We start from the raw sequence: 26384 nt of genomic DNA, 5'->3' as shown, positions 1-26384 counted from the left end.
GAAACTTTTTTGTTATTAGAAAGAGAAAAGGAAAATCAATCTGTTTTTTTTAAAATTTGGTTTATCCATTTTGACACTGAAAAAAACCAAACAAACAAACAAACTTGAAATTCAATTTTAATTCTTCTATTTTAAAACGAAAATCAATTAACCACTACTTTTCCTTTTGTTTCTGAAAAGTAAATCCAGTTACCAAAAGAAACACTGTCCGTATCCACTGCTTCTGTCTTACGTTTAAAAAGACAAATGGCATACAGTCTATCAGAGCATGTCTCAATGGTGCGACTCACCACTGTGATGAATAGCTGATTCATAAAGCATGTATATGATGACTTTTTTTTTTTCCACAGTATTCCTGTCTCATGTTACACGTGTCTATCGGAGCAGGTGCCTCTTTTTCTGCTGGAGAAAGACATGGTTCTCTGCTATAAACACTGAAATACAGACATGACATTAAAACGCACTCACAGACACACACAAAAGACACACGTAAAGGGACACACACTCGGACTTAACACTTGTGATCACCTGTCTGGTACATATAACAGACAGTCATTTCATTAAATGGCTCAGTGGGGGCTCGTCCTAGCCAGCAGAAAGAGGCCCACCTCCAACGCAAACGCCCTCTACTGTACTTTCCATCTACTGTAAATTATGTGCACTTACTATTAGAACACTACATGTTAGACGTAATAAAGGCTTACGAAGCTTTTCAAAAGCTTCACTTCGGGTCATTCAAGTGGTGACACAGTACTGAGTTGAGCTAAAATAGTGCTATAAATCACATATACAATGCTTATGTTTGTAATACAACCAAGTTTATACATCCTTCCTAAAATTGGAATTTGTTTTTCGTCTCGTGATTTTTCTCACACATCAGTGGCAGAAACACTAGTAGCGCTCCCACTGTGGACGCATAAGACACAGCTTTGTTCACAGCTGCCACGTCTTACTTTCATTTCACGTCAAAACTTTTGTCCATGGATCGAGAGAAGCTCTGTTAAAAAAAAAAACAAAACAAAAAAAAAACAGGAGAGAATGAATAAATATCCAAGGGCCTAAATGAAAAGATTGGCCATCTCTCGTTTCCACATTAAACGCTGGTGAAACTGAGGAAAAATGACTTTCCACGAAGGGAGCAAAACCTGCTGGTCTGTTTTCCGTAGCCGTCCTCTGACGTGTTCAAGATTCCATGTTTGTCTGTGTTATCCGGATTGTGGGCGCTTATTTTATCCAGTATTTGCCAGTGGGTATAGCAGTGATTTTAATGGCACAGGTCAGGTTATCTACAGTCAGTTTTTAGTCTTTTCTACGCCATAATAAGAGGGTTGCTCCGTTCTCTGATGTCTGGAGGAGGAACCAGGTCTTTTTTGACTGGGGTTTGTGAAAGGGCTGAACGTCTGCCCTTTGGTTTAAACAAGTCGGAAACAAAAAATACCTGTGGGAAAGAAAGAGAGGGAGAGAGGAAACCAGCTGTTATGACACATAAATAGATTTGAACTTATTACAAAAAATGTAAAAGCCCATTTACACATAATAACTAATATTATCGAGAAAAAAAGTAGACTTATAGTAACAGCATATTTTGTATACAATTACATTTCTGTCATCTTTTACATTTACAGCAAAATATGTGGTTTGGAGTTCCTCATGGTTCTGTGTTGGATCCCTTACTTTTTCCCTTTCATACCACATGCTCCAACTCCTGAGTACAATTTGTTTTTATTTTATTTTTATGCTGATCTGGCGCCCCATGAAAGCTATGTTATCAATTTGTCAGAGTGAGGGTGGGGTGTCCATAACCAACATGTGGTACATAACTAACGTAACATACTCAAATAAGCAAAAGTGAAACTTAACATGCTTTCCATGTCCGACTCCCGGCTTCTATTCCTCTATTATACATCGGACCTTACACAAAATTTTCACAACTTCTAACCTGCATCCACTAGGCCCAAATCCACTGCCTTATGGGCCCCCCAGAAATGCTGGGCCCCATGAATTTGACATGTTACCCCCCCTTTACTTTGCCCCAGATGCTGATGACAAGTCAAAAACCACATGATATAACATAACCGTTTTCTGTCACTATGTTGTCTCTGCTGAAGAGACAATTTGTCCTCAATAAGCAAGTTAAAAAACAAAACATATTTATGTAATTTTCTGCTTTCTTTGTAAGGTACTATATCGAAGTAACAGTTATGATATTTCTTAATTGGGCTAAAACAAAAAAAAAAAGGTTGTTAAAAAATAAAAAACAAAAATAATTTAAAAAGCAACACAAACTAAAAAAAAAAAAGTAGGTTAAAGCTTAATTTTCCATTTACTATTTACAAGAATTAAATGGCTTTTCACAAGATGGGACAGTTAATAAATCACATCTGATTTACTTAATCCTATTTCTTTCAGTCTACAAATGAAGTTTTTAAAATAAACCTGAAAGAAAGAACTTAACTATGTACTACTACTACCGAATATATATTTATCAGTAAAACTACAAAAAAAGACAAACAATATCCTCAAAATACAACTACAACTGTAAAAATAAACTGAAATCAAAAACCAAACTGAGTGACTAAATAAAAACTAATGCCTGTTTCAATACTATAATAACTCTGGTGTAAAACCACTACATCACAACCCACTTACAATGCAATAAGCCACCAGGGCTCCCTGTATGAAACCGGCCAGGACATCAGTCGGGTGGTGTTTGTGATCCGAGACGCGGGACAGGCCGGTGTAAAAGGACATCATGATGAGGGTGAACTGGGTCAGAGGGCGCAGCAGGCGGGCGCCATGCCAAGTGAAGCGAGACTGGAGGTAAAACTGTGAAATAGAAGGAGCTGTGGGTATTTGTGCACAATATACCCACCACAGTATGTGTGTTTGCACATTCCAGTAACTTACCACTAGATAGAGCATGGTGTACATGGAGAAAGATGCATGTCCAGAGAAGAAAGACTTCCTGTTGAGAATAGAAAACAGTCTTTAACAACAGGTTTCTGGATGAGTCTGACAAAACACACACATTATGGAATAAGGCAGATGTCTCAAAATTATCATAATAGCAAAAGACATCATTACAACATATTAGCTTTTATAATAAACATGCTGAACAAATACACTACAAACAGTAAAATAGCAGATTTTTTGTTTTTATTTGTTGTATTTATACTACATCAGGGGTGTCAAACATATGGCCCGTGGCCCAATATAGGCTCACAGAATGAATTTGCAAAGTGCACAAACTACCCAGAAGATTATATATTAAATATTATATTTTTCAGGTCCAGATTCCTGTTACTAAATGTTTTGCACCTTTGTAGATCCACCACAATCTGTAAGTTGTAATGGTTTAAGGTTTAAGTTTATTCATTCATCTTCCATAACACAGAACATACTATCAATGAGGTTGATTTTAAGTCAACCAACTGAATTTTGTTGAGACTGAACAGGCTTAGGCAGAAACTAAATGCTATATACGTCTTTCCTACAGTCAAATCAAAATCAGTTTTAGGATACCAATCAATACATCAAAAATCATACTTGCTTGTATCACTTGAAAATATCTATACAAACCGATGTTTGTAATGCATATGTGTAAATAATAAGCTGAGGTAAACTTCACTTCTTTTTCTTCAGATATTTCAGGTTATTCATACTTGTTCAGACTACTCTCATTTTTTGTTAATTCATTGTTTGTAAATATAAATATTTTCATAATGTAATTTAACTTTTTTCTACACAAAAACAAAGAAAAAAAATTGGAGTTGTCATTATTTATAGGTTATTATGCTGTTAATTTACTGGTCAGGCTTTTTTGACTTCTAATTGGGCTGTATGTGGACCTTGAACTAAAATGAGCTTGACTCCCATGTACTACATTTATTAACGTACAATTGTGGAAAAAATTATCAGACCACCCTTGTTTTCTTCAATTTCTTGTTCATTTTAATGCCTGGTACTACTAAAGGTACATTTGTTTGGACAAATATAATGATAACAACAAAAATAGCTCATAGTAGTTTAATTTCAGAGCTGACATCTAGACATTTTCCATGTTTTCTTCATAAAAACCAAAATCACTTCGGTCCTTACATCAATATCTATGTCATTGTACTGACAAAAATAGTGCTTTTAGACATTCCATGTTTTCTTTTCTGTCTGTTTTAGTCACATGATAAACACAGGAGTTAGTACTTGATTGCATAATCATTGTTTTTGATGACTTTTGATGGTCTAATAACTTTTTCGGCGACTGTAGTTCTAGAGAAAAACAGCTTGTAACATTAAAAGTTAATGTAATGGTCAAATAAAACAGATCATAAAAGGGATACTGAATTATGGATTGACCTGAATTTGATCTAAATGTAGACCTAATGATTTTTTTTTTTGTACCTTCATCCACAAATGTTACATCTAGGGATGTAACGATTACCGGTATAACAATAAACTGCGGTAAAATTGCAGATGGTTAGTATTACCGATTAAATTCTAATTATCATGATAATCGTGTTTGATTACCGCACTTTTCCGGAGAAAACGTCGATGTAAATATATGCTTTTATGTCAAATATTTGAGTATAGTTTTAATTTATTACAATTTTAATTTTATACACCTAATATTTGGAACCAATATTCACTTTTGAAGTCTTTGAAAAGGTTCGTTAAGTATCTTTGTGTTATTTGTGCAATGAATTATATACATTTTTCAATTGGATTTTAGATATTTTTTTGAGTTTTCTAGCCTTTTGTGTTTATATAGTAGGTTAAAGTGAAAAAATAATAGGCAGATGATTTAAATGAAGTTGTACTGAAAAAAAAGATCCCAAACATGGGTATAATAAACATTTGTTTATATAGTACATAAAGGTAAAATGAAAAGTACTGAAAAATGGCCAAAATAGGCTCAGACCACTAAGGGTTAATATTTGAATGTTTCTGCCTACAGAAAGTACATTGTGCCTATTATTTAATTTGTTTTTTTGTTGTTTTTTTTTTCTTTTTTCAAAATACAACCTGGTTAAATTACTTCAGTGTGTGTATCAGTACTTTTTGAACATTTTGAGCAATATTTCAACAATACCGTGATAATAATGATAACCGTGATAATTTTGGTCACAATAACCGTGATATGAAATTTTCATATCGTTACATCCCTAGTTATATCCTATACATATGAGTAGAAAACACATATGATATATTAAGCAAACTTCTCCAAAAATGATACATGTTTGGTTTACGACAGTACCTGGCCTCTTGAACTTTGCCCTCCGGCCCCTGACACTGGTAGTCTGTGATGTAGCCCAGAGAACAGTTGATAGTGCTGAAGTCAGGTTTGCACACATCCAGGAAGTGAGGGCGCAGTCGGCCCACAGACACTTTGGCGATGTCGGTGAAGGACTGGCTGATAGCGCAGCCGAAAATGAACACGCCCACCTGCTTATAGAGGGCGGAAATGTAGGGGTTCCCCACAAAAGACTTGGATCCCTCATGTAAAAAGTAGATCCTGTAGCTCTCGCCGATGATGATCTGAATGGACAGAGGTAGATTTATGTCAGTGACGTGAATTATGGCGCAGAAAAGAGCCAAAAGTCTACTGTTAGTCATAAGTGCTTCATTCACAGCTCCTGAGCGTACGGTGAAAATGTGTGATTGCGGCAGAGCCAAAATATTTTATGAGGACTGGAACAACTATTCATGTCATGTTAAGTTTAACAATTTTTGCGGTCTGCGCAACTGTGAGTGTGTTGTTCATTATGGTATCTATATATAATTGCTGTTTTTTTAATAAACCACATAGAAATGCATTAAAAAGATCTTGTTTTCACAGAATAAAGACATTCTGTAAAATATTTCGATTTACTTGAGTCATATAGAAAACTAAAGATCACAGTGACTGCAAATAAAGAGTGGAGTTCTTTCTTCTGAAGTGGTTTGGAACGGCCTACTTTATGGTTTTATGTTTACCTGCACCATTCTCCTTCAGAGGGAAAACAGTGAATCGACGTGGGAGGGAATTCTAACTGTCCAGTATGTATAGTTTTCTATGAGTGTGCAAATAAACCACAGTCTAAAACCAACGATTGACATGGAAAGCGCGTTTAAAGGGGGGAGGGAGGCGGATAGCTATAACTCATAACAGCTGTTCAAGCTCAACGAAATGCCTCCCCAACCCAACCCAACCCCCCTCATCCTCTGTTGTTTTTCAGCCACTCGTAAATGAAAGAGTGAGAAAGAGAATGTGTGGGGAAGAGTTTGAGTGAAACTATGAAAGACAAAGTAGACAATGAGTTACAGCAGCGGTTCTCAAACTTTTTACAGTGGACAACCCCCTGAAATATATGTTTTTTAGCCAAGTACCCCCAACGATTGCTTCAGCATTTTTGATTGAAAAAATGAGGCAAAATTTGTTCCGGTGCCAAAAGTGTCTGTTTTTATTTTCAAAATGTTGTAAACAAACAAAATATATTTAACTTTAATATATAAAAAAAATTACAAATCTTTATAAAGGGTACCTACAGGTTAAAGTTGAGACATTTTAAGACATTTTAAAAACTAGTCACAGAAAAAATTATTAGACCTTCCTTGTTTTCTTCAATTTCTTGTCCATTTTAATGCCTGGCACAACTAAAGGTACATTTGTTTGGACAAATATAATGATAACAACAAAAATGGCTCATAGTAGTTTAATTTCAGAGCGGATATCTATCCATTTTCCATGTTTTCTTGATAAAAAACAAAATCACTTCAGTTCTCACATCAATATCTATGGCACTGTACTGACAAAAACAGTGCTTTTAGCCATTCCATGTTTTCTTTTCTGTCTGTTTTAATCACATGACACACACAGGAGTTAGGACTGGATTGCACAGCCATTGTTTCTGATGACTTTTGATGGGCTAATAATTTTTTCCGTGACTGTACTTAAACAGAATTTTATGCCCATTTCACAGCCATACTGGCAAAAATTTGCCACTCCTAGAATTTAGGAAAAGGTATTTATTTACTCCAACGCTTTGATTCCCATCATTCCGAGTCATTTCTCACCGGAGGCTGCAAGGTTAGAGATAACTGATTCCTAATTTCATATAATTTTTCAGGTTAGAACAGGCGGAACTAAGAAGAATAATGTTACTTTCTTTGGAGTTTAGACATTTCCCAGACACATTTAAACACAATACAGTGAACAAGTTTATGACACCAAAACTTAAGACCTACCATGTCAAACTGAATACCTGTTAAAGACTTCAAGGTATTAAATGCAGATTTGTAAATTCAAGACTTTTAAGACTTTTTAAGACCCTGCAGGAACCCTATTTATGAGTAAATTGGGTGTGCAAAATCGTGCCCACTTTCATTGATAAGAAAAATAAATAAATTGGTCATTAATGAATAAATGAACCTTTCATCAACAAAAAATAATTACCTAATTACTCAAATAAACTCATCTTGAGTAGTATAACATGGAAAAGTTCTTAAAATGTGACCAAAACTTAAACAAGGTGACTGACAATAAATAAAACAAACCGTCAGCCTGAAATATTATTGCATATGAACTGTGAGTCTTTTGAACATTTTAGTGAGAAACACGAGCTTGTGCTTCACTCATGATCTTTGATGTTGCTATGGCGATAAGCAAAGACATAAGGCATAAGAGGCCTCATGTTGGGTCAAACTATTCTGACATCGGGGGTAAGGGGGCCTCTGAGATTTTAAAAATATTGAAAGGACTGTCAGTTTTATTATATGAATGTATTTATTGTTTGATGATGATGATGATTTTGTGTTCTTTATGTATTGAAAACTTGTTTTCGTTTTTATGTATGAAAGTTTGTGTCTAACTATTTAATATATAATGCTGCCGTATTGGCCAGGACACTCCTGGAAAAGAGATTTTTAATCTCAGTGAGGTTTTTCTGGTTAAATAAATGTAAATAAATAAATAAATAAATAAATAAATAAATAGTGTTTTATATTTCTGTATTAATTCTCATTATATATTTTGTACATGATGACTTATTTAAAGCTGCATATGACTTTCGTCACCAATTTTTCATCAAATCTGTAAAACCTCAGTCATAGCCTAAGTATCAGGAATCTGTAAGTCTTTCTGTGATTACTCGCCTGAATCTCTTCCCTCACGGTGAACAATTTCTAAGTGTACTCCACCATAAACAATCCATTTGTTTACAAACAGAGCTGGTAGGTCACTCGGGCATTTTTGGAAATTTGTTGCGACGTGCATTGTGGGAAATGGAGCCAGCGGCAACAAACACGGAAACGGCTACATTGCCTCTTGCTACTGCAGCTGTGTGGTGCTTTGCTTCCCTTAATGCATGTCACGACAAATTTCCAAAAATGCCTGAGTAACCTATCGGCTCTGTTTGTAAACAAATGGATTGTTTATGGTGGAGTACACTTGGAAATTGTTCACCATGAGGGAAGAGATTCAGGTGTGCAAACACAGATTCCTGATACTTAGACTATGACTGGGGTTTTACAGATTTGATGAAAAACTGGTGATGAAAGTCATACGCAGCTTTGATGTACTTTTCCCCAAAAATTTCAAGTACCCACTGGGCTTCTTCCAAGTACTCCTGGGGGTCCATGTACCCCATTTAAGAAAGACTGAGTTACAGGATAAAAGAGTAAAAGAGAAAGAGGAAGGTGAGAGGATGGATGATGAGTGGAGTGGGGGGAAAAAAACAGGAGGGAGCTGGGGAGGCACCGCTGGTTCTAATCAGCAGAAACGCTGAGCTAGGCGACGTGTCTGATTTTAGTGGCCAGACTCCACTTGGCGAAAAGTCGGGGGCACGTTTGTTTTTCACTGCACTGGCTGTCTCTGAAAGTGCTCCGATTTCACAAGGGATGTCTGGGTGTTTTCACGTCAGAATCTCAGTTTCATCAGACATTCTTGCGAGGGGCGCAGGAATAAGCCTCGTTCTAGGAAATACTTTGCAGAGGGATAGCCCTTAAGGAGATTTAACAAGCTGATAGAGTGTGTTGTTTCCACCATCCAGGCCTTTAGAGCCAGCTCGATACGGCCCAGCTGCTTTCATGGGAGAAAGGGAAGGGGGGGGGGGGGGGGGGGGGGCACATCTGGTTCCCCTTGTATGAAAGGTTTAATGACATGAATGCACAAATGAATTGGTATTGGCTGTGGAGCTGTTACACTGAAACCTCAGAGATAATCACTGGAACAAGAGGGTGACATGTGGCTTCTGTCAAATGTCTTCTAAAAAAATATATCTATAAAAAAAAAAACAAAAAAAAAAACACCTCCATAAATTATAAAGGATGTGGCCTCTCATGTTTCCTAACTTTGTTTAGTGGGAATTTAAGCACTGCTGGTGTTTTCTGGTTCACAGAGCACCAAGGTTGTCCAAGGTGGATTGTAAAAGTCATGGTTTTGCCAAGGGAAAATGAGATATCTGGCAATGTCTTCTTGTTTTGGGCCTTCACCACAATTCCATCCCACCAATTACAGTATTTAACCAAACAACCATTGCGTCAACCATAATTACACAGGGCCAATATGGCTTCTCACCATGAAAACCCCTGTGGCCCCAAGCCGACAGAGTAGTCTGCTCTCCAAGAGGAGGGCAACTGGTGGAGATGAGGTGTGTCTGCTGACGGTGTGAAACCAACACATCCATTTTTACTACCTCATTGTACACACACCCATGGTAGCTACTATTAGCTGGGTAGCAGCCAGTGGTAAATAGTAAGGGTGTTAGAAAATATTGGTTCTGCAATATATCGCGATATTTCATTTCACAATACTGTATCGATATTAAAAAGTACTGTATTGATATTTTTAGGTATTTATTCAAATGCAGATATGGCGGAGGTTCATTTTTGTTTTATGTTTTTCTTTATTGTTTATACAGTGGTGCGCAAAAATATTAGAACACTTGTCAAGTCTTAAGAAACTGGTGGTTTATTTGTTCCCAGAGCCTGAATTTCACTTTTTTGCCATTGCAAAAGGTAAAGGCAAAGGTACTGAGAATATTTCACCTACAAATTTATCAGTCCAGTCCTTTTTTTTTTTTTTTTTTTTTACATTTTACACTAATATTTAGTGTGGCACCCCTACTGTGTTTTATGTATATTTTTTGTGTGAATGTACGTCTGTGATTTCTATTTTATGTAACTTCTGCTGCTGTCTTGTTCAGGACACTCTTTAAAGAGATTTTTAATCTCAATGAGCTTTTTTCCTGGTTAAATAAAGGTTATAATAATAATAATTAAAAAAAAAAAAAATAAATAATAATAATATCTAGTTTTGTGTTAAACAGCTTAATGGACTGCATCTGTCACTGCTATGGCACATTTTACCTCATTCTTAGAGACTGATAGGAAAAAGTATTAAAAGAGGCTAAAATCATTAGTCTGGTCATGTTTAAGTTGCAGAGACATCTTCAGTGACTCAGAACAGATCATGGAGACAGTTACAATGACATCACTCCTGGAAAATTTGGATTTGCAGTTTTTCTATTTTCGTATTTTCACAGTCTGACACTTCAACAGTTTTACAACGATCTGCGACTTTCTTGACTTATTAAATTCACTCTTAAACTGACAAATATCACATGTGTAAATGATGGAATAATTCTAGCGGGATGAAAAAAATTACTTGACTATAATGCAATTTTTTGGGGCAATGCTGGAAAGGGGCAGGACTTTAGCTCCCTATGGTTATTTTGTTCACCTGCCTTTATCTGCCTGTTGTTGCCACTTTGATTTCTATGTCACAGTCTAGTATTGGCAAATATGACAACTAGTCGAGAATCCATACCAGTTATTTAATTTGGCTGCATTATTGAGGGAGTTTTGTTTATTTTGTTATCAAAAATTTCAGGTAACATTATAAGAAATATTATTCTCAAACACCAAGATAATAATTTTTTTTTTTTTTTTTATTACAAATTGGTTTTAAGTTTCTTTTTAGCACTGACTTTCATTGTGTTTATGTATATTAGTGTGGATGTATGGCTGTGATTTCCATTTAGTGTGACTTCTGCTGCTGCGGCTGTCTTGGCCAAGGCACTCTTGAAAAAGAGATTTTCAATCTCAATGAGCTTTTCTGCTAGTTAAATAAAGGTTATAATAATAATAATAATAATAATAATAATAATAATAATAATAATAATAATAATAATGATAATAATAATAATAATAACAACAATAACAATAATAATTTCTGAAAGTGGGTATAAAAGCTGATGATACTTATATCTACAAAGTTATTTACAGTTTTATTTTTTTATTTTGAGATCTACGCCACAATAAAACCATTTTTTTCCTCTTATCAGTTGTAAATCACTGCAAAAGTGTTAAAACTAAAAAACAAAACCCCTTATATCTGTGACTTTGATTGTGCAGATGTCAGATCTACCTGTTTTTTCACTGTTTTCTCCCATGACAGGACAAGTAATCAACACCTCTTTAAAAAACAACACCAGATGATGCAACACTCGACAGGTTGTTATGCAGGATGTGACCAAAAACATTGCAAATTGCTGATATGAAGACTTGTTGTTTCAACGATCTTTAAGGATAACCTCTGTTCTTACCCACAGGGAGTTAACTTCCAGATAAAACCTTCTGATGCAATGTGACAAAGTGTATTTCAATAAACATGACTTAGTAAGAAAGTGTTCAGCTTGTGATGGAGTTAAAAAAAACATGGCTGATGTTTAGCGTGGGGTTTTTTTTGTGTGTGTGAGTGGATGCTGTGCTGGTAGTAAAGGTGAAGGCAAAATTAGACGTGAGGATGACATTAGTGAGTGAGGTGACTTACAGAGAGGATGGTGATAAGAATGCCAGCAGCGCTAAGCACACCGTCGCTAATGGTGTCTCCATTTTTGGCCGGATACTTGATGGACTCATCATCGCAGTAAAACCCTCTACGGTAAGGCTGAACAGCGCTGGTCTCAATGACCAAGAAAGGCAGGCCGGCTAGTGTGAAGAAGCAATGAGTGGCACAGAGAGAAGGAAAGGGGGTGGGTGGGTGACGGGGGGAGAGAGAGAGAGAGAGAGAGAGAGATGGAGGTGCTAGGTTAATGATACGCAAATTACAGGGGTCGCAGGTACATGCAAGAGCGACGAGGTAACATCTGGGACTGACTCGATCCATTTTGAGGCTGTTATGTGTGACTTATCCAGAAATGACTCCAGCTTTGTTCCAATTGAATACAAGTGTAGCCTTTTGACCTGATCTTTGGATGAATTAAAAGCTAACACAAGCGATGTTTTTTTTTTTTTTCTTCTTTTAGTTAATTAACTACAGATTATGCATGCTTCACCTCGCTGACTGTTCTCCAAAGCATATTGTGTTTTTACAGACATTTTCCGACTCTCCGGAGCCACTGATTTTTGTTATGACGGAATAACAATGCACTCCAAGGAATTTCAAATGCAAATGAAGAAACACAACTAAGTGGGGTTTTGCTGTACGTTTTAGAGGAATTATAGTCCACGACAGAGACAAAGGGTCTTTACTTAATGTGACAATAAAAAGAAAAAGTAAATCTTTATACGTTTGCCAGAAAGGGCTTCTTCAATTAAATTAGGTTGTTTGCTTTTCTTCTTAAAAATGACACAAGGTTAAATAAAGATGTTATTTTACTTTGTCTGTACCCCCCCCCCCCCTCCCCAAAAGGGGATGCAAGGAGTATTGTTTTTGGTTCAGTTTGTTTGTTTGTTACCACTCTAGCAGAAAAATTATTGGTTGAATTCATACCAAATTGGCTTTATAGATTGCCAGTGACCTAGAATAGATGTCATTACATTTTGGGAAAAGTAGGTCAAAGTTCAAATTTTTTTATGATTTTTTTAAATCTTAGTTTTTCTCCCATTTACTTATAATGGGCAAAATTTCACATGTCTATAAAAACATCAATTTTGTTTCAATTCATTTCCAACTTGGCACATATATAGAGGCAACTGATATGACATCAGCTGGATCGATGCCAAAATAAGATACAATACATGCAAGGGGCAGAGTATGTTGTGCCTGGCACCACTTGTTATTTAGTATTTCATTTTAATTAGCACTTTAAGTATTTTTATTTTTAGGAGCTGAATATTTTTAACTCAGTTTCTATTTAGTTTTACCTCTAGTTTTCACTTATGGGGGAGGCCTTGATTAATAGAGGCTGAAAAAGATGGAAGAATATGATGTTTATTAAAGGTTTTATATTGCGGAAAGATATTTCATACTTATAAACCATGGACTATTAACAGGGGAGAAAAAAGCTGATTTTACCAGAAATTCTAATCAGTTTTAGTTATGGTGTTTTAATTCTATTTTTTTTTTTGTTTAATGTTTTTGAAAAATGCCACTTTTATATTGATTTCTATCAGAAAAACAATTGTTTCACTAGTTTTAGTTTGTCGTTTCATTTATTATAATCACTTTTAAAGTCATTCAGCACTTACAACCTGCAGCTACAACTTCAATGCATGTAAATATTTCCAGAAATGTATCAACAAGCTAAGGAAACAGGGACTTACATGACAAACTACTCACATGTTTAATCAGTTACAGTATTTTATCATTGTAAAACAGATGGATACTAATGCGTTCTGTTGGGCATCAATGTGGAAAACGTACACCAATATGCTTTGGATAATGTTTGGCAGCAGCGTCCAGCATACATGAGTTATAGTTAATGAGGCACAACATACAAACCGCTGAGCTGGAGTCAGTGCCTGTTCAACCACTTAAGTCTTTTGAAGTGTCACCAGTCAACCATTTGATGTATGGAGTGTCCCAGAGCGCACCCTCGGGTTCTCCTGCAGCACCTCACCAGGACTTACTGAGACCACGGGCACAGCGACGCCCACGGCCGTGAGCACTTTGTTGGACACTGTGCTGCTCTTATAGGGGAGGCTGATGCTGCTGTCACTGCAGAAGAATCCTCTTTGGTAAGGTGGGAAAGGAGATTTGTGGAAAAACGCAGCAACAAGCACCACTGTATGGTTGGACACACATGAGACAGGTCTTTAAACCAGTAGATGGACAGCTGCATTAAAACACACATCTCAAGGACGACACAAAAGCACACAAGCACAGATTTCCAAGACATTCACACAAACACATTAGAAACTCCCAGCAGACGTGTATTTACAGTAAATGACTGTATCAGATCCTGTTTTCAGGAGTGACAGTGATGCTGTCAGTTTAAGATGAGCCAAAATAAACTAAAGAAAAATCCACGTTTAAATCAAAGCTTTATCATTGTGTAGGACTACAGGGACCGTTTTATTCTCAAAATAACATCTCAACCAGCTTCAGTCAGAGTAAAAGGCAGTGAATGTGTCATGTTCTGGAAAGAGACCATTGCTGATAAGTGACACAAAAAAAACCCACAACACTATCAGCCCCTTCCTTCCGTTCCCGACGAGGCTTTCAAGTGCACTTAAAAGGCCCACTTTAAGATGCCCGGGGGGTGTCTGCGTCTGATCAATTTAGTGTCTTTCGCCACTTTAAGTGGCAAAAAGATCTTATTTATCTCTTGGCAACAAACGTAGAGTGGGTGTAAACTAAGATGCAAGCCATAAAGGGCTGCTCATTTCCCTCTATTTACCATCAATTGAAGACTTTGAAATCTGAACGTGAGCGGTACCCAGGAGAGGCCTCACATCACTGACAGAATTTGGAAAACACACTTACTAATCACTTCAAAGCAGCGTTTAACTGATACTGGAGCTTTCAAGTCACCCTTTGAATAAATCTGCGATCTGCTCATACAAAGAAAAACAAACATCAGCGCTGTGTTTCCGGCCCCGCTCGCCTCCTCCGTCTGTCTCAAAAGCCAAAAAGCACCGGGGTGTAGAGGTCAGCGCTGAGAGTCGCTGAAGGCGGGATGGTGATTTCTCAAACCAAATGTCAACACACGCTTCAGTTGTCGAGTCCCTTACGTCCACACATGCACACATACACACACAGCTGAGTGGCCTTTGAAGGTCCAGCTGGGTTGAGCTCAGGTTACTGACAGGGTTCTGCTGCCTGATGGGAACTCTGGCCTTTCCTTTGAATTCAGCAGGATTTGCAGAATTAACATTTTCATTTTCATTCTTGCTATTCAAATAAATACCCGGCAGGACCTGGAGTCATCAGTAAAGCAACACTAGCGGTGGGAGAAAGAGTGTGGAGGTTTGCTTTTGAGCTCTGTGACTGTGAAAATATACTGCACTTTTAAGGCTCACTAATCCCTGAATGTCTGATATGGTCCGGTTTGCTTAGTCTGGCCGTGAACACAATCTCACAGACAATCCCAAAACACATTCACAGGATCTAATGCAGTCTGTCTAAACTACTGATGGGAAGGAAAAAAAGAGGACTGAAAGTGCTGAATGTGAAACATGTTAACCCCAGCGTCCTGAACCCACACAACCGCCTCTAAACACATTTACAGACCCAATACAGGCCACAGACTGATACAGGGAGACAGAGGGATGGCAAACAGATTGATGAACTAAAAAGTAGTTGTCTAGAGCCTTTAAGGAACATACACGGGTCAAGTGCCTTAAACAGCTGATTGGAAGGAAAGGGTGGGGGTGTGTGTGTGTGTGCAGAACCACAGTGAGACTGTCAGGTCCTGTTTTCCAGACATTCAGCTGGCTTTTCTTCCCGTCTCAATCCCCCGACCCCGTCTTCACAGTGCAGCATCAGCACTGAGTGTTGTATCTTGGGATTTTCCCCTCCTGCCCTCTTCCTCCCTTCCCGCTTTTAACAGCCGGTGGGGGTGAGGACGAGGAGGAGGGGGATGTTTCAACTCTGCCAACGACAACACCAGTCAGCAGGCGTGGGTATGTCTTTTGCATTAGCTCAACATCAACCCAAAATACAAGAGAAACAAACAAAATGGCAGCGTTTTGAAATGAGCTCAGTTCTTAACCCATAAAGACCCAAACACCTACTGGTACAAAAGCATCTACTGATATGAAATATTTAATAATCCACTAATCCTATCAATACATGTAAATAATTGGTGTAAAATGCAGTTTGTTATCTTCTCATGGTCATCAGATATGACCCATTTAGACGTTCAGATGCTCCATGGTTACCGTGGAAACACCATCATCTACTACAACATTGATTCACCAGTAAAACCCATGGAGTTGGATCAATGACAGTGGATGGAGACACTTTGTTTATGTTTAGTTATTGATATATTTTGCTGAAAAAGTCACTTTTTCTTCAGTTTTCTCTGTTTTGATATAATCTTTGAATTTACTGTGAGTTTTTATGAACATCTACATTAACGAGGCTTACGCTGTCGGGGGCTGACAGCAAGGGTTTATCCCCGAAATCCCCCCAATCCTCTGCTATATATAAATCTATCCAAAATCATTGTTAGACAGTTGATATTAATGCAATTTATTAATGTTGGTTGTTTTATGTTTTGTTTCTGTCACCTGCCTAGGGACTGCAGATGAAAAAATAGTTATTTTTTCATTGGGGTTTATTTCTGTTTTTTGTTTGTCTGTCAGCAAGATAACTCAAAAAGTTATGGATGGATTTTGATGAAATTTTCAAGAAATGTTGATACTGGCACAAGGAACAAATGATTAAATTTTGGTGGTGATTGGGGGGAGGTGTGTGTGACTGATCTGCCTCGGTGGAGGTCTGTGCTTTCCGAGTGCTTTTCTAGTTTTTACTAATTCTGGCATACTTACACGGGTGTATTTTTTTATACAGCATTGCTCACAAATATGCATGGTCCCTATTAAATAAACCAATAAAATAAAAAAAAATTGATCTACATTGACCTGATAATGGCAGAATAATAGTCAGAGAACCAATTTTCCCCACAAAACTCCACCTAGTGAATGAAAATGACCCCATATGAACTCTGGATGGTAGACAGAAAATGGATATTTGAAAGACGATCAATCAATATGAACCAAATTTTTATCTCAATCAGCCTACTATTGCTTGATTTATGTGCAAAAAACTGATTTTCAACTAAAGCACCCCCATTTGGATGTCTTATAATACTCAGAGAAGATGAAATTGATAGGGTTCTTCCACTAGGGGTCACTTATGTTGGTTATCAAAGGATAAGAAATTCAACCAAATCTGTTATACTTATCACGTTCACACAAAGGATATCCGGAGGTGTTCGGGGGTAAAACCCTTGGGCTCCAATAAGGGGGTGTAAACGTGATTAATTCATGAGGCCAAGCATTTGTGGGGGGCCCATGGACCAATGGAGGGGGTCCAGTGGATAAAGGTTAGAAGTTGTGAAAATTTCATGTAAGGTCAGAGGCATAGAAGTCGGGAGTTGGACTAAGTGTATGTGTATTATGTATGGACAGCACCCCCTCGGTCCAAAACATTGAGAACATAACTGAATTTATGAAGGGTCCACAATGTTTATGCTTTATGGGGTCCCAAAATTGGTAGTGGCACCCCTGGTTAAACCATTATATCCTAGAAACTCGATTTTGGGGATATTAACCCTTTCATGCACGAATTATGAGAATGTTAATCAAGATTTTTTTCTTTATTCCTTTTTAGGCATTTAAAAAACAATGAGATTAATTTTTTTTTTTAATGAAACTATTTTTCATGGAGTTGCAAAAATGTGTGTTTAATTTTTAAAGCAACGAAATGTGTATTTACTAATATACTGTGAGAAAACTATGAAATAAAGACATTAAATGCTGCTAATTTTATGTTTTCTCACATTCTAATATACACTACAATCAAAAAGTTATGGGTATTTAAAATTTTGGGGGGTATTTTTTTCAGTTGGGATTTTTGTACAACACCTTTCACTTTTTTGTGTGTGAATTGAATTGAAACACATTTTTTAATGACCAGACATAGTTTTATTTACAAATGGCAAAAATGACAAAAAAAGCAAAAAAAAAAAAAAAAAAAGCAAAAAAAAAAAAAAAAAAAAAAAAAAAAAAAAAGAAATATCCTTAACTTTTTGTTTGTTGTGAACTCTAATACTAGTCACTTCATGGAGATAATATGCCAAAAAAAAACAAAAAACTTTTGTTGTTAATTACAGTCTAATAACAATAACAAGGAATTGATTTACACTCCAACATGTTGATTTGGTTTATCCAGAACAGCAAAGTTACAGTAATATTATCAATTGCAGTGTATTGTGTCAGCTGATATTAAACTAAAACAACAAAATCCATGAATATACAAGAGAACAGCTGTAGAATAACTGTCCACTGTAGTGACCACTGTGCATGAAAGGGTTAATATAGGAAAATAAATCTTGGAAAATACATGATTTACAGCAAACATGCCAAATACAGAAGATAATATTATAATAAATGGTGATAAATCACTTAACAAATGTTAAATAGAGAGAAAAAGTCCTTTGGGAACTACCACAAAAGTAGCACTGGGTCTTTATGGGTTAATGTCAACATCAGCCCTGAAGCAGTCTGCTTAACAATCAACAGGGAACTCTGACTGAATATTTGCAAACACAGGGAATGAATATTGACGATGATTCTTTCAGCTCATAACTGTCTGAGATCAAAATATGGAGGAAGAGTTATTATTAAGACCCGCTGGTTAGAGTTTCCTACGCTTTGCCTTTCTCCCAGTTCAGCCTTGGCAGTTCCATGTAGCTGCAGTTTGTGGAAACTCGAATCAATGTATAACCCTCACGCTGAATTAAATCCCACCATATTTTGGAGGCATCGGCCCAAACACCGAGTGTGACTGCTAAAATAAACAGACGCACTTTTTCCACTTGCAGGGATCTCTCACTGTCTGGCGTAGAAATGTATACATGTCTGAGGCAGTTGTGGTGTATACACAGATGCAGTTGTTTTTGCTCGTAGCAGCCTCGTGTGCATGGCAGCGGTGCCCCCCCACCCCCCAACAAAACACAACCTGCTCCCTGTCCGTCTCCTACTCTGTCAGTCTTTCCTGCTATGAAACTCGGCTCGCCGTCCCAATCTCAAAGGGGAAACCTGCTCTGCCTGCCGGGTTGAACAAAATCACATTTGCACTAAATTCAAAGTTTTTTTTTCCATTTTTTCCTCCACATTTTATTAGTCATATTCCTAAAAGTGGGAGTTCCATATGTGGTACCATATATCTGTTACCATTAAATCCTCACAGCCTCACACATACACAGGAAAAACATATAGAAAATACACATATAGACAACTACATTTATCAGCAATGCAGACATATAATACAAATTTTCCTTAAATGTTACATACAACAGTGGAAAAATGTTTTTGGACACCTCATGTATTTCTGATATATTGCATTAAGAATCACTCTTAGGTCACTGAACTCTGCCAAGTATTGTGCTATTTTCGAAACCCACATGCTGCCTTCTGCACGTGCTCTGTTCCATCAAGGTCAAAACTGGATAATGAAACATCTGAGGCATGACATGTTGAAAATGTCAAGAATTTAGTAGTCTTAGTAGAAAATTTACATTTGTTTGTGTCTTTGGAAGCATAAAAAAAAGCTTTATCCGCAAATATTTCATGATAATATTAGAGATTGTGTCAAATTTTACAAGTGTCCAAATACTTTTTTCCACTATTGTTCAATAAAAGTTTTCAAACTTGTTCAAAATAATGAAACATCCAGGGCATGACGTGTTAAAAATGTCAAAATTTAGTAGTTGGGTTAAAAATCCAAAAAAAAAAAAAAAAAAAAAAAAAAAATTGCATTTGTTTGTGTCTTTGGAAACACAAAAAATATTTTTCTGCAAATATTTTATAATATAAGTGATTGTGTCAAATTTTACAAGTGTCCAAATACTTTTTTCCATTATTGTACAATAAAAGTTTTCAACCTTGTCCCAAATAATGAAACATTCAGGGTATGACATGTTGAAACTGTCAAGAATTTAGTAGTTTTGTTAACAGTAAACAAAAAAAAGAGAAAATTTGCATTTGTTTGTGTCTTTGGAAGCATAAAAAAAGATTTTTCCACAAATATTTCATGATAATATTAGAGACTGTGTCAAATTTTACGAATGTCCCAAAATTTTTTTCCACTATTGTACAATAAAAGTTTTCAACCTTATCCAAAATAATGAAACATCCAGGGCATGACATGTTGAAACTGTCAAGAATGTGGTAGTTTTGTTAACAATAAACAGCAACAATAATGTAAAGCACTTTGGGTGTCTATAAAGGCGCTATATAAATCCAATCCATTATTATTATTATTATTATTATTATTATTATTATTATTATTATTATTATTAATAAAAAAAAAAGGAAAATTGTATTTGTTTGTGTCTGTGGAAGCATAAAAAATATTTTTCCGCAAATATTTCATGATAATATTGGAGACTGTGTCAAATTTTACGAGTGTTCAAAAACTTTTTTCCACTACTGTACAATAAAAGTTTTCAACCTTGTCCAAAATAATGAAACATCCAGGGCATGACATGTTAAAAATGTCAAAATTAACTAGTCGGGTTAAAAATCAACAAAAAAAATAAATACAAATTTGCATTTGTTTGTGTCTTTGGAAACACAAAAAATATTTTTCTGCAAATATTTTATAATATAAGTGACTGTATCAAATTTTACAACTGTCCAAATACTTTTTTCCATTATTGTACAGTAAAAGTTTTCAACCTTGTCCCAAATAATGAAACATTCAGGGTATGACATGTTGAAACTGTCAAGAATTTAGTAGTTTTGTTAACAGTAAACAAAAAAAAGAGAAAATTTGCATTTGTTTGTGTCTTTGGAAGCATAAAAAAAGATTTTTCCACAAATATTTCATGATAATATTAGAGACTGTGTCAAATTTTACGAATGTCCAAAAACTTTTTTCCACTATTGCACAATAAAAGTTTTCAACCTTATCTAAAATAATGAAACATCCAGGGCATGACATGTTGAAACTGTCAAGAATGTGGTAGTTTTGTTAACAATAAACAGCAACAATAATGTAAAGCGCTTTGGGTGTCTATAAAGGCGCTATATAAATCCAATCCATTATTATTATTATTATTATTATTATTATTATTATTATTAACAAAAAAAAAAAGGAAAATTGTATTTGTTTGTGTCTTTGGAAGCATAAAAAATATTTTTCCGCAAATATTTCATGATAATATTAGACTGTGTCAAATTTTACAAGTGTCCAAAAACTTTTTTCCACGACTGTACAATAAAAGTTTTCAACCTTGTCCAAAAGAAAGAGAAAACTCAAGTACTAAGTGTCCTACTTTTTCTTTAATATCCCAGTTTTATTTAGGGTTTTAACAGATTTTCAACCAAATTACATTTTCCGTTTGAATGTGTCTGCCAGATTCAAATGCAGCTGATTAACCCCGTTCCGCTAGGGTTAAACCAGACCAGATTATAATATGATTAACTGAAAAACATTAAATCCACCTGCTTCAGCTTAACGTCTGCTGAACCTGATCACCTTACCAGGGCTTTAAACCAGAAAGTTAAAGCCGGCCTGCGTCTTTTCTCAGCATTAGTCATCTAGATTTAATTGCACTCTGTATCAGGCTAAAACTCTCCACCGGGATACTGACTAATCTTATCTTCTCCAGCACTGATGGTCTACTGGGAGCATGGCTCATGTGCACAAGGAGAGAAATATTCCCAAGTGTGGTAAGACTAGAACTGCAATCAGTGTGTGAGAATGGAGGAGTGGTGATTACTAGTCCTCGCCCACCATTTCCTCTTGTGGTCACTGCCTTTAAACCACATGTTTAGGCAGAAAAACACTGCTGGTTTGTTGACAAGCTCCTCTGTGGGAAGGTATGTACATACAGACCAAATCACAGGGATTTATCCGGATTAGAGAGAAACATACTAAAGATAGCGCGTCAGTGCTTATAATGCAGACCCATCATGGAAACAATAGTGGAGAGTGCTAGTTTTCTCCTGCAGTTTATTCCTAAACCCACTTTTATTAGTCTTTGGTACATTTATTTGTGTATTTGGGGACCCGAATAGTTAAAAAAGTTTGAATTTGAACCCTCCAGGTGCTACAAAGCCGTCTTTATATATGAATTCCGGCAAAAATCGAGGGGATTTCTACAACCCATTTTAATTCCTTCTTAATTTGTTATGTTTTATAACTGGTTAGGCCATGACATTTGCACATATAAGGTCAAGACTTCCGATGAACATTTCTCCGAGTATGCGATAATTGTTTACACTGGTCTACAAGGTAAATGCTTCCAGAATAAAAGTAATGAAATTTTACCACATGAGAGTCACTGATAAAGAAAAAGCAAGTCAAAAATGCTAGTTGGCTGAACTTTTCAAGATACAGCCTTGGGTGAAAATGTGAAATTCAAGAATTAACAAGAGAATGGGTTTGACTCAAAAGGAATATTTGTCTCAGAGCTACAAGATCTACTTCAAAACACTGTCTGCACATTAGAATACATTCACTTTACAGGTTCTATTTAGTGGAAGATTTATAAAACTATTATATAAATGTACATAAACCAATATATATGTGTAATAACACTTAATCATATACCTTGAAAACATCAGCAAACCGGCACTTTTGTCATTTATTTTCCAATTAATCTTATTAAAATACATAACATTTAGCACATTTAATCTCTGAAGCAAATCATTTCTAAAAAAATTGTAGACCAGTGTTATCAGCAGCAGCGGATGTAGTAAAAACTGAAAATATGTCCAAAGTTCCAGCTGATTATCTAAAATGATCAGTTGTTGGTTGAATGGGACAGAGCAGCAGAGCCAATAACCTGGAGGGGGTGGGGCCTGAAGTGGCTCATGTGCATTTAAAGGGCCAGCGCTCAAAATGACCTTTCTGATGTCATTACTCAGAAATAGGTTAGACGATGGGCCTGTGGAGGTTAATTAATGAAGAATTCAGACCTAAGCATAGCATTTATAGTTTATGTAGACCACAAGGAAAAGTTCTAAAATGCGTAATTCCATTTAAAAAAAGCAAGATATCCCTCCTTTAATACTTTACACTGTGAAAGCCTAGTCTTACACATTCCACAAAACAACACATGGGAAACACATGCTCATATTAGAGAAGAAAATAAATGAGTACAATTAGTCAACGGGTTATGCTTTCTTCTCCATGGAGCTACAAAACTTTTTTTTTTGTGAGACTTTGATGTTAAAAAAGTTTTACTCACAGTAACACCCTTAACCTGTGTCTACAGCTGTTGAACACCACAGGACCTGTGATGATGAACATGCACTACACTGAAGTCTGACCTTTTCACCACTTTCCTTAATTACACCGCAGTACAAATATATTATGCCAGATGTTGAGATCAAGAGAATTCCTGCTGGTGTGGAATGTGAGACATTCTGGAAAATATAATGGGGAGTCAAAGCAGAGGTACAGTACAGGTGTGGGTGGAGACCTAAGAAATACATCCCTCATGGGGTGATTTAATAATTAGTTTCCCTTTTGCTTGCAGATTTTCAGCCTTGGGAAAGCAGGGTTCCGCTAGACTAATGTAATTCTTGGAAAATATGTAGCTTAATAGCTATTACAGCTAAAGTTGCTAATGGGGCGTCACTTAGAGGCTACTTTTGTGGGATGGGTAATTATTACATTGGTTTGTGTTTGTAGAAGTGACAGCACCAATTTACATGAAACTTGGTGGGCGGGTAGGGCACAGGCCAAGGACAAAACATTACATTTTAGTACAGAAAGTAAAACAAACTGGATTTTTTCCCTCACATTCTTTGACATTGAAGGACACATTTCCCAAGTTTGGATCATGATAAATGTGAGTTAGAGTGAACAGTGATAGCAGCAAACAAATATATGGGATCAAGAAGAGCCGACATTTAGTCTTTACACTAGTTTAAGTTTTGTTTAGACTTGAATGCTGCTAAATTCTTCACTTAAATATAGAATGTTAATGGAAATAAGAACTTTGTACTTGTTATATTATCTCATGATATTCCTAGGATATCAGCAGCTCTGATTATCGCAGGAAAATTATTAGACCACCCCTTGTTTTCTTCAATTTCTTGTTCATTTTAATGCCTGGTACAACTAAAAGCACATTTGTTTGGACAAATATCATGATAACAACAAAAAATAGCTCATAAGAGTGCAATTTCAGAGCTGATATCTAGCCACTTTCCATGGTTTTCTTGATAATAACCAAAACCACTTCAGTTCTTGCATCAATAATTATGGCTTTGCACTGCCAAAAACAGTGCTTTTAGGCATTCCATATTTTCTTTTCTGTCTGTTTTAGTTACATGATACACACAGGAGTTAGTACTTGATTGGATAACCATTGTTGTTGATGACTTTTGATGGTCTAACCATTTTTTTCTCCAACTATATGGGATTAAAAAGTGTCGACATTTGGTCTTTAAACTAGTTTAAGTTTTGTTTAGACTTAAATGCTGCTGAATTCTTCACTTAAACATAGGACTACATGTTAATGAAAATAAGAAGCCTGCACATATTAGATCTTCTCATGACCATTGTGATAATCAATGTTATAATATACATATATTATTATGTTCAGGTTTTCTTTTGTTTGCATTGTCAAAGAAGAACATAAGCTTCAGTTTTTTTGTACTTTAACTTAATTTTACACATGCAAGACACATTTTTTTATGATTTTAAGAGTTTTACATAATAAAAATAATAATAATAATAATAATAGTAATAATAATAATAATAGATTATATTTATAAATGCCTTTCAAGACACCCAAGGACACTGTACAACAAGATAAAACAGCCAATGCATAAAATACAAACAAATTTCTGACATAGTAATGTTAGTCACACTCCCACTATTAAAAAGAGACAACTAAATAAAACAAAAAATATAAATAACGTAATGGTTTCTTCATGACAAAAATCAGCCTAAACTAATATGAAACGTCTCATCATTTTAGCCTTTTTGGCCATATCGGGCTACCGTACTTCAAAATAAATTTCAATTAAACACGAGGAAATCTACTTAGTATTAAAAAAAAAAAAGAAGACATATTTCTACTAATATTACCGCAGCAAAACCATTATCATATGGTGGGACATAAACATTAGTTGAAAAAAAGGACATAAAAATCAACTTTCAGTCATGTAAAGTCACATAAAATGACCCATAACTCCGCGTAAAAAGCCTCTTAACTTTATAAAAACGTGCTTTAACGTCACACACGTTTTATAATCGTCTTATAAAAATGTAATTCTTACCTAAAAACAGGCAGAACAGATCCACTCCGACCAGTAACTTTCTCCTGTTGTGGTCTTTACAGGTATTGTTGTTGAGTGAAGACCCGCCGTTTTTCGTCTCGGCTGCCATCGTTTTCTCATAAATTAAACACCGTTGCATTTAAAACGACTGATGGAATTCAATCTAAAATAAATGACAAACTTAATACCTTTCTACAGCTGGGCTCCGATCATTTATTAAGTTAGTAGTGAATCTATGCGACTCCCAAACAGGAGCAGTCCTCTAAACCTGCACTGATGCTCTTCTATTCTTATTCTAAAAGTTCAACAGCTGCTTTCTGGATCTAACACTACAATCACCATTCGCTTTCTTCTAACTTCTAACCATCCTTTTACTCCTTTCCTCGGGGTGAGTGAGAGTCCTGTGACAGCCTTCCAAGAAAACCCCTCCTCCAGCTCCACCCCCTTCAATTAAAGCCATATGGAGGCTCCCCTTCAGTGCAGAACCTACTGTAGGTTTGAAGAACTGCACATTCATCTCCTGCTTCTGAGGATGACAGTATATCACAACAGTAATAAAAAAAAAGAAAAAAGAAAAAAGAGGATTGACAAATTAAAGTCAGAAGAATACCACTGAAAGTTTTCCTTCATGTTCTTTGAGCATCTCAAGGATAAAAGATCTGATGTCTCAGCAGGACCTGGAAAAACCAGTCCATGCATTCATCTTCAGTCTTCACAGGTCGACCTAAAAAAATCCATTAGACAACTGCTGCTCATTCAGAACTCTGCTGCTAGAGTCCTCACTAAGACCAGAAAAGTGGACCACATTAGTCCAACTCTGAGGTCCTTCCACTGGCTGCCTGTCCGTCAGAGGATAGACTTTAACCCTTTCATGCACTGTCCACTCCAGTGGACAGTTCTTCTCCAGCTGTTCTCTTGTATATTCATGGGTTTTGTTGTTTTAGTTCCATATCAGCCAACACAGTGGATGCTTATGCACCATCCCATACACTGTAATTCAGATCATTACTGTAACTTTGCTGTTCTTGATAAACCTGATCTGCACTAACATGTTTGAGTGTAAACTAGAAGCACTCGGAGAGCGCAGACCTCCGCCAAGGCTGATCAGTGGCCCCCCCCGTGGCCCCCCCCACGCCAAGGAGGTTATGTTTTTGCCAGGGTTTGTTTGTTTGTTTGTCTGTCTGTCTGTCCGTTAGTGTGCAACATAACTCAAA

At 36.3% G+C, this 26384-nt stretch overlaps 1 protein-coding gene across 2 annotated transcripts; it reads right to left on the bottom strand.

Moving 5' to 3' along the window:
- Positions 1-297: 297 nt before the first annotated feature.
- On the bottom strand, positions 298-25539 carry LOC115437796 (phospholipid phosphatase 3-like). Of its 2 annotated transcripts, none has more exons than XM_030161144.1 (6): positions 25171-25539; positions 13828-13982; positions 5252-5532; positions 2908-2965; positions 2650-2826; positions 298-1438 (listed from the first exon to the last, which is right to left on the bottom strand). In XM_030161144.1, the coding sequence occupies exons 1-6, from the start codon at positions 25307-25309 to the stop codon at positions 1310-1312; spliced, it is 939 nt and encodes a 312-aa protein (XP_030017004.1). In that variant the 5' UTR covers positions 25310-25539; the 3' UTR covers positions 298-1309. The 2 variants fall into 2 exon arrangements, with proteins under 2 accessions (XP_030017004.1, XP_030017003.1); XM_030161143.1 differs by lacking the exon at positions 13828-13982 and adding an exon at positions 11807-11964.
- Between the last annotated feature and the right edge of the window lie 845 nt (positions 25540-26384).

Source organism: Sphaeramia orbicularis, chromosome 17 (assembly GCF_902148855.1).
Source record: "Sphaeramia orbicularis chromosome 17, fSphaOr1.1, whole genome shotgun sequence".
Taxonomy (NCBI): Eukaryota; Metazoa; Chordata; class Actinopteri; order Kurtiformes; family Apogonidae; genus Sphaeramia; species Sphaeramia orbicularis.
The sequence above is the reverse complement of the archived record's forward strand: the minus strand, read 5'-3'. Positions and strand labels throughout refer to the sequence as shown.